This window comes from Tamandua tetradactyla, chromosome 7, assembly GCF_023851605.1.
Source record: "Tamandua tetradactyla isolate mTamTet1 chromosome 7, mTamTet1.pri, whole genome shotgun sequence".
Taxonomy (NCBI): domain Eukaryota; kingdom Metazoa; phylum Chordata; class Mammalia; order Pilosa; family Myrmecophagidae; genus Tamandua; species Tamandua tetradactyla.
In genome coordinates, this window is record NC_135333.1 from 90,909,965 (window position 1) to 90,920,164 (window position 10,200).

Here is a 10,200-nt window from a genome sequence, read left to right on the forward strand (position 1 = left end):
GTATATTTACCCACATTTCATAAAAGTCAGTCATATGATTTTGAGTGAGAATAATCTGAAACATTTGGACAGCTGGTCATATGTTTACATATACCTTTAAAATTTCAATTTATTGCTTCAAAGTGGTAGTGATGGGGTACATGTCCTGTGCATTTGAAGGTGTTATTTTCTAATGTTTGTGGAAGTTCACCCCAATCTATTCCTTCTCAAATCCTTGGCATGAGAATATGGGTTTTGGAGTTAGACAAATGTGGGCTTGAATCTCATTCTTCTTTGAAGTTATGTTATTAATAAAAGACATTCACTTAGTGTTTACTGTGAACCCCAGGTACTTTAAGCATAAGCATATCCTTTAATCCTTAGAGGAATCCTGTGGAGTCAGTTCTTAAAAGACAAGCAAGCTTAAGGAATTTAAATATCACCATCATGGTGAAGCAAAACCTTAAACTCAGATCTGAGGAACACCAAACCCCATGTTAAATAATGTGTTATGCCCTCTTCGTGTATTATCTTGAGCAAATCTCAGATCCATAGCCCATCTACCTGCCATTCTTAAATCCAAAGAGCTTTGAAAGTTGATAGTTTTTTCATAACTTATTTGGTGGCAGAATGTGATCTGAATGGATGGGAGGTTACCTATATCCTTTGTTTATCCCACTTTGTATGAATAGTCATACACATTGCTGGAAGAATAGTAATTGTTTGATTAGCAGGTGTTGCTGTCGACTCAGAGGTGTTACAAAATATGTGATGTATGCATTGACTTTCTAGGATACAAGGATTTCTGAACTCTGAAGCCCATCTGGTTCCAAGATATTGTAGTGCTCTATTTAATTTCTGTAAGACTTACTTTTCTTTTCAGTAGAGATGTTAAAATCTAATCCACTAAGTCTTAAGAATTATATAAAGTAAGAAATACATGTAAGCATTTTAGTTTCCCATCTGCTATACAGACACCATACAATGGCAGACTTAAACAATGGTAATTTATTGGCTCATGGTTTTGAGTTGAGAAGTACAAAATTGAGGCCTGAGGCAGGTGATACTTTATCCCTAAAGACTGTGGCATTCTTGGGCCTTGGCTTTTCTGTCACATGGCAATGCACATGGTAGTATCTTCTCCATTCTCTTCTGGATTCCATTGACTTCCAGCTTATGGCTGTTATGTGTGCTTTTATCCTTTGCTGCCTTCTCAATAAGCCCTCCATTGGTAAGATTAAGACCCATCCTTATTCAGCTGTGCCACACATTCACTCAAGTAACCTCATTAGAAGGTCCTGTTCATAGTGGTTTCAAAACCACCGGAATGGGTTAAGAATAAGAGCATGTTTTTCTGGGATAGGAACTTCAGGCTATCACAGTAAGCATTTGAGTAAATATTCAATTAATTGGAATTATTACTGTCTTTATCTAGGAATTTATATTCAGCTGTACAGCGTTCGAATCTTAAAGCTGGAATTATAGAAAGCTGGAGTTTTGTTTAGCTTGCAGCGAAGCCCAGCACTGCACTGTATCAATACAGGATTAGTAAGAAGCCATGCCTTTTGTAGTTTATTTTAACTGTGATTGTTTAAAAGTGTAGTGATTTCCTTTTATATACATATATTATCCTGTCATGCAGAGTTTTCCTTCTCTTTTCATGTCATTGCACATGTAGAAAAGTTTTTGCTGAGATAAACGAAGGAGGAGGCTGCATGTGGCTGTTCTTGCAGCTCCAGACTCACCTAGCTACCTTGAGGGCCAAGAGAATCAGTGTCATGGTGCACCTGTAATATACGTTGGCTTACAGATTAGATACCGAATGTAAGAGGAAGAGAGATGAAATGTTTGAAATTTTGGGTGCATTTACTCTGGTTATCTGCTCAGTTTAAGCATCTATATAAAAGCGGTTAAGAAAATCCTGATTAACCTAGGAGAAACAATATTTAAACAACTAAGTCTCTTAATTGCTTGTCTTCTAACAGTCGAGATTGAGATGGAGTAACTGTTTCATTTAGTGCTTTAAAATATACTTTGTTGGCCTCTTACATTAAATATTCTTCACTTGTTAAGTTAAAATTGTAAAAAGAAACTATGACATTGTCTTGAAACATTTAAAGCATTTCCAAGCTCCTTAAATAAGGAGCAGTGTTGTATTTATTGGGCTGATATTTATCCCATCGCCACATATTACAGTAAAAATCAAGGGTTAGCGGGGAGGGGGGGACATGTGTAGGCTCTAGGAATCGGACCCCGGTCTCTGGCATGGCAGATGAGAATTCTGCCACTGTGCCACCATTGCGCCGCTCAGGTTAGGTTAATTTTACCAGTTATATTTTTAAAGTTATAAAATCTAGATTTTGACTGTTACGAGTTATTAGCAACAGGATTGTGGGGGAAGGGCACAATAAGAAGTTATTTCGCATTAACCACTCCCTCTCTCCCCCAAAGACTAAAGCCTTCCTACCAGATAAAAAAAGAAAAAGGCGATTTAGTTGATTCTCAGCTGGATAAGATACAGGAATTAAAGTATAGGCAGGCAGAGGCAGACATGTACGGACAGGATGTGCAAGTACTCCACTTTGGGCTCAGGGATTTGGAGACCTGGGAAAACATGTTACATCCTATTGTTTTCTTTGAAGGGAAAGGTACTCAGTTTGAAGAACTTTGAAGGAGTGTTTCTTCTGTTAGGGGTCTCTTTAGGGTGAGGTGGGCCTCTTTGGGCCTCCGAGATCTGAATGGTGTTTGCTGATTTAGTGGCACCCCCAATGTCTATTTGTGGGGTCAGGTTTCTCTTTAACCTTTGAGGGACAGAATTCCAGTGCTTTTTATGAGGTGGTTCTACCTTTTTTCATTGTCTCCTGTAGTGGGGATACAGATGGGAGGGTTGTCCGGATCAAGACTGTTTGCTGCCTCCTTCATGCTTACTTAGCTCTGACTATGACTAGCCTAGGAGCTCTGAGTGAAAACTGGATCTCTTTCAGGGGATTTTTCAGTGGTAGAACATTACTCTTGGCAGCTTTATGGATCTACCTCTCTTTTGATTCTTTAAAGAACATTAAAATTTCTTGGATTTGTCACCTTTAAGAGTTGTTATTCAGAATAGAGGATGATTCTGTAATAACCTATAGCTCAGACTCTCAGACTCTTGTTAATTGTTAATTTGAAAGGAATGTGGCTGGAATTCAGCACTTCCCTGAACCAGAGCATATTGTTTATTAGTTGCATTGCTTAATTTTTCATAGAATGGTACATCTTCACTTACAACATAAATCTATGCCATATTAATGGAAAGCAACTAGTATTTCCTGGAATAGCTCATAATAATTTATGTGAGGGAAAAAAAGTAGCAACAAAAAATGTTTCCATTATGGAAACAGAAAATCAAGTTAGTAACAAAGAAAATGCCTGAATATATGAAGTTGTTATAACTAAAACTCATGTATTGTAACTGTATTTTATATTTTATTGTAATAATTAGTCTTTCCTGGCATCCCCAAGGCATGTTACAAAGATAATTACCGCCACCTCTCAACTCTTAACTATTTTTTAACCTGAGAAATGTGAATTTTTGATGTTATAATTTAGGGAATAGAAAGCTGCCATAGTTGTGTTTTCTCTTTCTCCTGGAAAAGATAGCGCTTTATAAGTCAAATTTTAAAGGCAGAAAAAAGTATTAATTATATTGATAGAACTGAGTGCTGACAAAGCTTGACAGCCCAGCATCATGTAGTCGAGTGCAGGCTTGAAGCTTTTGGTCCAGGTGAATAACAGTGCAGGAAAAGGAAAATAAATCAAAGTGTAGATATAAATTGCTGACAAAGTGCTCTCTATACTTTGCAAACTTCTCCCCCCCAAATTAAATAAATTTAAGAAACCTGTCTTTTGATAATACTTCTCAGAATTCAGAACTTGTTTTTTCTTTCAGAAAACTGAAGAATGGGAGAAATATAAGTCTGAAGCAGATATGGAGCAGTATATATGGAAAAATAGCCCCTCAGAAAAAAATATTCTGGAAACACTTCTCCATATTAAAGCTGCTGAGAAAAATATGGAAATGAATAAAGAAGAACTCCTTAGTTCTAAAGAAGTTGAGAATTATAAAAATTCTGTTATTAGTCTTAAGAATGAGGGGGAAGATGAAAATACCATTTCTCAGTACAAAGAATCAGTGAAGAGACTGTTGAATTTGGCGTAAATATGAAGTAGGAAATGAATATGTAACCAGTATCTAATTTGATATAAAATTTAAAAAGTTTTAAAAATATTGTTTTACATGGGAGTTAAAATTATTGGTTTCATATAAATATGCAATGGGAATGATTATGCAAAAGTTTTCTGATTTATTCATTGGGGCATTTGCACTAATCAGAGGGTCTCTATAATATCTTTCATTTCTAAAGTGTTTGGATTTTTTTTTCCACCCTAACAACTTTAATATACATATACACACACACACATATATAATTATTAGTCACCTGTTATATTTCTTTTTTAACAAATTAGCATTTACTGGTTGCTTTTGTATAATAATTTTTATTATTTGGGAAGCTATGCTCAGAACCCAGTTCTCTGACTTGCAGGCCAGTGCTCTCGCATAACTTAATATCTCTCCAACCCTTTCTTTGCAGATACTAGTTCTGGTAAGAAACAGATCCTCAGGTGTATTTTCTAGCCTTAAAAAAAATGTTCCCATCTCTCTTTTTTTAAGGGGTACTATATGTTGTTTAGTATCCAACTTTGTTTTCTGGGGATTATTTCTCCAAGCCCAAGCTTGCAGAAAAGTAGAAGTGGAAATTAACTTGTACCCATCCTTTTGGATGCCCCAGTTACAGCTGCCATAGCCCAGGAAAGAGAAATGAAATAGAAAGACTCGAATTTAATTTAGGGCAGGGTGAGTGGAATAAGTGCCAAAATGAGAACTGCCCTAAGGAACATTCCATTTAATTTAGCTGTCAATTCAGTATTTTTAAGTATATCTGTAAGTCATTTCTTACCCCTTGCAAAGTTGTCGACAAGTAGATTAATTTAAAATCAAAATAAAGGCATTGGTGACAGTTAATTTGCCTGATAGACTTATTTGGCCTAACAGAATTAAAGAACATAAATGAATACCAAAAGAAATTTCAAAGCAGTGCCTAAGATATTTATATAAATTGAAAATATGGTTTGGTGTTAGCAAGGCCAAGGCTCTGGGGTTGCAAAGCACAAAATATGACCCTTAGTTCAAAAAAATAGAGGGGCCATGCTGAATTCTATTGGAAGGAATAGCAGATGAAAAGCAACGTAAATGTGGATTTTTAGATCAGATTTTAGATCAGATTTAGATCAGATTAAATCTGAATACTCAGATTTAGAGTATTCCTGAAGAAATATAAAATTTCAGTACGTTTAGAGACCCCTGTGGTGTTAAGAAAAACTTGATATGCAGAAATAGGATTGAAGAAAGAAACTTTATAAAATCAGTAGAAACTGAGGTGAGGTAGTCATTTGAGAACCTGTTAAGAGGTGGTAGTTAGGGTAGTCCATTGTGCAGTAATAATACTGTGCATGGGAAAGGAAATGGAATTCTGATCTCAACACTCAAGGCTGTAGTCACTGAATTGCTAAAGGCTGTATCAATAATACAAAAGTACCTCAAAATAATTGTAACTGTTGTCATAATTTTAGCATATTTAAACTATGTTATTAATTAGATCCACTGCCTTTAAAATCTATTAATCCAATATATATATAGTGAATATTCTATTCATCCTTATATAGTGAGGATTCCAGGGATATCTGCTGTATTGACATGCATCCACTTCTGACTTCAAATGCTTTAAGTTATATAGCTAAGAAACTTGCTTAAACATATATCAACCAAGACATAGAACAAATCTGTTTTCTTAATTGTAGGGTGCTTTGGTTCTTTTTTTTTTTTTTCATATTTTCTTTCCAATATTGGTAAGTATTTTATAATGTTGGATATTTATACTCTTTTTGGAAAGGTTTGACTAGTTCCAAAGCTAAAGAGATTTTAGTATGATGGTATTGCTTAAATGGGTTATTAGTTATTGACTGGGCCCTGGATCTCACATCATTTAATAAAATTTTACATTTTATGCTGAAGTTCCCTTTCGTTCCTTTGGCTTCCACAAAAGATACGGTTTCTAGCTCCAGTAGTTTTTGCCCCTTGGCTGATTCTTGGGTCTGGTTACCTCTCCAGCATGAGTTTATTTAGTTTATCTGTTGAACAAAGGTACAGGCTAACAGAGACACGGGGTATGAGTTTGTTTTCTTACAAAGATAAATACGTTTTTCCCAAATTAGGTGCATTTCTGTGAAACAATATAAACTTCAGGAGTAAAATGAGTAAAATTTTGAGAAACCGCAAGAAATCCTTTTTTCCCCTAGCAAACTTAGTTTGTTACATGACATTTACATATTTTATATTTACTTTCCTAAAAAGTAAATCATTTTCAAAAGAGTATGTATACAAATAATTTTTAAAGAAAGTTTCCTGAATAAATATAATCACAGGGTAATTTAGATTTTGACATTCTGTCCCTAAACAGCATGCTTTTAAAAAATATATTAGGAAAGAAATTGATAAAATTTATGAAACCTAGTATTATGAATGATTAGCATGATAGGGCAAATTGACTACATTTTTAAATTAGATATTTATGGTTAATATTACCCTGATAAATATTTTGTAAACTTCTTTCTTCTCATATTTAAACAAGAAATAGACATTTTCTTTAATACCCAATATCAACACTGAAGAAAACACCCCTCTTAAGTTAGTGGGCAATCTGTTTTAATGTACGAGGTAACTATCATTTTATTAATCTTATAATATTTTTTCTCTTTATTCTTTATGCTTTTTGGCTGTCTTAAAATCTGCTCTCATATTAAAAATGAGTTTAAGGGATAAATTAAAGGTCTAAAGTTTAAGATCATTAGAGATGAGAATACAGTTTTCTACACTTAACAGTCTGAGTATATGATTTAGAGAATAAGTCTGATGTAAGACTTGGATGGAATTAAGGAGCTGAAATACCTAAAACTAATACACACAGGAAAAGAGAATATATACAAGTGAAGATGTAAACTGAAACGTTATTCAATAGAAATCAATGCAGAAAACTCAAAAAGTTTGTTACTATAATTAATGGAAGCCATAATTAATGGAAGACATCTCAGCTTTAGAAAATAGAGAAGATTATTTAGGATTGAGGATTAACCAGTTGAACATAGAAAACGATAAAAATCAAGAAGCTGTTCACTGGGTTGAAAATTATAGGACTATTTTACTTACACTGCTACAGAATTTTTTTTTCACTTGTTAAAATAATTTGATTTGGGAGACAAATTTGATGATTTCTTCCCTGTTATCTTTGTCCTTATTGGGAAAACAGTCTCTTTCTTAATATGACAGTGATATTGGGCATGTGCTTTTGAATGAGACTGCCTGTGTTTAAGTACTGGCTCCACAGCTTACAACCTCTGTGACTTTAGTAAAAAAAAAAAAAAGAAAGGCATCCAAGTTGAAAAGGAAGATGTAAAACTTTCCCTATTTGCAGATGACAGATTCCTGAATATAAGAAATCCTGAAAAAATCAACATTAAAACTTCTAGAGCTAATAAACGAATTCAGCAAAGTGTCAGGGTAAAAGATCACCATGCAAAAATCAGAGTGTTTCTATGTACTAGTAATGAACAATGTAAAGAGGAAATCAAGGGAGAAAATTCCATTTACAATAGCAACTAAAAAAATCAAATATCTACAAATAAATCTAACCAAGGGTGTAAAGGATTTGTACACAGAAAACTACAAAAGATTGCTGAAAGAAGTCAAAGAAGACCCAAGAAATGGAGGACATTCTGTGTTCATGGATTGGAAGACTAAATATTATGATGTCAGTTCTACCCAAAGCTATCAATGCATTTTCAATTAAAATTCTAACAGTTTTCTATGCAGAAATAGAAAGCCAAGCATCAAATTTATATGGAAGTGTAAGTGGACCTGAATAGCCAAAACTATTTTGAAAAAGATTGAAATGCAGAACCACACTTCCTGCTTTTACAAATTACTACAAAGCTATGACAGTCAGAACAGCATGGTGCTGGCACAAGGGCAGGCCTCAAGACTAATGGAATTGAATTGATAGCTTAGAAATAAACCCTCACATCAATACCCAATTAACTTTTTTATTGTGAAATACATTTATTCAAAAAGGCAATACATTTCAAAGTACATTTTAATAAGTAGCTATAGAATAAATTTCAAAGTTTGGTATGGGTTAGAGTTCTGCAATTTCAGATTTTCCTTCTAGCTGCTCCAAGACACTGGAGGCTAAAAAGAAATATCAATATAATAATGCATTAGTCATACTCATTTGTTAAATCCTAACTTCTTTGTCATAACTCCTCCTTCTCCTTTGATCCTTCTCCTAGTCTTTAGAGATATTTGAGTTATGCCCATTCTAACATTTCTCATGTTGAAAAGGGGTGTCAACAATATCCAAGAACATCAACCAGTTCCAGTTCTCATGTAAAATGAGACAAAATAGAGTTTCAGTGGCTGAGAGATTTCAAACAGAGTCGAGAGATTATTTTGGAAGGTTATTCTTTTGCATTATATAGATATCCCTTTTTAGTTTATGGTGTATTGGAATGGCTATAGGGAAGTACCTGAAACTGTTGAACTGTGTTCCAATAGCCTTGATTCTTGAAGAAGACTGTATAACGATATACCTTACAATGTGTCTGTGTGATTATGAAAACCTTGTGTCTGATGCTCCTTTTATCCAGGATATGGACAGATGAGTAAAAAAAAATATGGATAAAAATAAATTATGGGGGGGATAAGGGTAAAACTTAATTGGGTAGTTGAAATATTAGTGGTCAGTGAGAGGGAAGGATAAGGGGTATGGGATATATGAGTCTTTTCTTTTTTCTTTTTTTTCTGGAGTGATGCAAATGTCCTAAAAATGATCATGGTGATAAATACACAACTATGTATGAACTGTTTGTGTGTGATGATTTGTCAATTAAAAAAAAAAAAAGATCAGGGGCTTGGCCTATTAACTTGGGAGTCTCTAGCATTTAAGAGGGTATCATGGGTTTCCCAGGTGGGAAGGTTTAATAGTTTGGTGGTTTTTCAGGAAAATTTTAAACCCAGCAATCCCACTTTAGGTATATACACAGAAGATTTGAAAGTAGGGACTCAGATATTTCACAGCAATGTTCGTTGCTACATTATTCATAATTGCCCAAAAGATGGAGGCAACCCAAGTGTCTTATCAACTGATGAATGGATTTGCAAATGTATATACATACGAAGGAATAATAGTCATAAAAAGAATGAAGTTTTCCTGATATGTGCTACATGAATAAACTTTGAAGACATCATGTTCAGTGAAATAAGCCAGACACAAAAGGATAAACATTTTACGATCTTGCTGAGAAGAAATAATTAGTATAAACAAATTAAGTGAAATACTGGATTACAGTTATCAGGGGCCAGGATGGGGGTAGGGAATGGGGAGTTAATGCTTAAATTGTACAGAATTTATATTTGGGATGATGGAAGAATGTTGGTAATGGATGATGGTGATGGTAGCACAGCATTGTGAAAATAACTCAGTTACATATTTGAATTTGTAATGGGTAACTTTAGGTTGCATATATGTTACTAAAAACATATTAACCACTGGACTGTATAACACAAATAGTGAACCCCAATGTAAATTATGAACTGTAGTTAATAGTATAATTATAGTAATATTGTTTCATCAATTGTAAGAAAGTTACCACACTAATGCAAAGTTTTAATAATAGGGAAAACTGCGTGTAGGAGGTTATATGGGAACTCTGTTTTTGCATGATTTTTTTTAATAAACCCACAACTTCTCTGATTAATGAAATGTGGTAATAGTATAATGTTTAATAACAGTAAGCTTAAATCAGAGTTGTGAATTAATACATGTAAAGCACTTAGAACTGTATTTCTCACATGAGTTTACTGAGTGCTAAATAAACTCAAAGCGTTAGCACTTTAGAACTTTGTACTCTAAAGGTAAATAAAAATGACAGTTATCCAACATTGGCCTTTTTTAGAGATTGGTGGGAAATTGGGCATCCTGTGTAATTTTTTTTAACCCAACTGCCCTTAGATTACAAAAGCTAAAAATAGTACTTTGAAAGCTTATATATTCTCTACAATTTTTACTA

The 10,200-nt window shown here is 34.0% G+C and overlaps 1 protein-coding gene across 5 annotated transcripts in view; it reads left to right on the plus strand.

Moving 5' to 3' along the window:
• The window catches only part of MRPS35 (mitochondrial ribosomal protein S35), a 49,291-nt gene extending 41,773 nt beyond the window's left edge, over window positions 1–7,518 (plus strand). For 4 of the 5 annotated variants that reach the window (XM_077170402.1, XM_077170405.1, XM_077170403.1 and 1 more), the window contains one exon: window positions 3,908–7,518. In XM_077170402.1, coding sequence (XP_077026517.1) covers window positions 3,908–4,177 — 270 coding nt within the window. In that variant the 3' untranslated portion in view covers window positions 4,178–7,518. The remainder of the gene's footprint in view (window positions 1–3,907) is intronic. The other variant, XM_077170406.1, reaches the window with a different exon arrangement.
• Window positions 7,519–10,200: the final 2,682 nt, after the last annotated feature.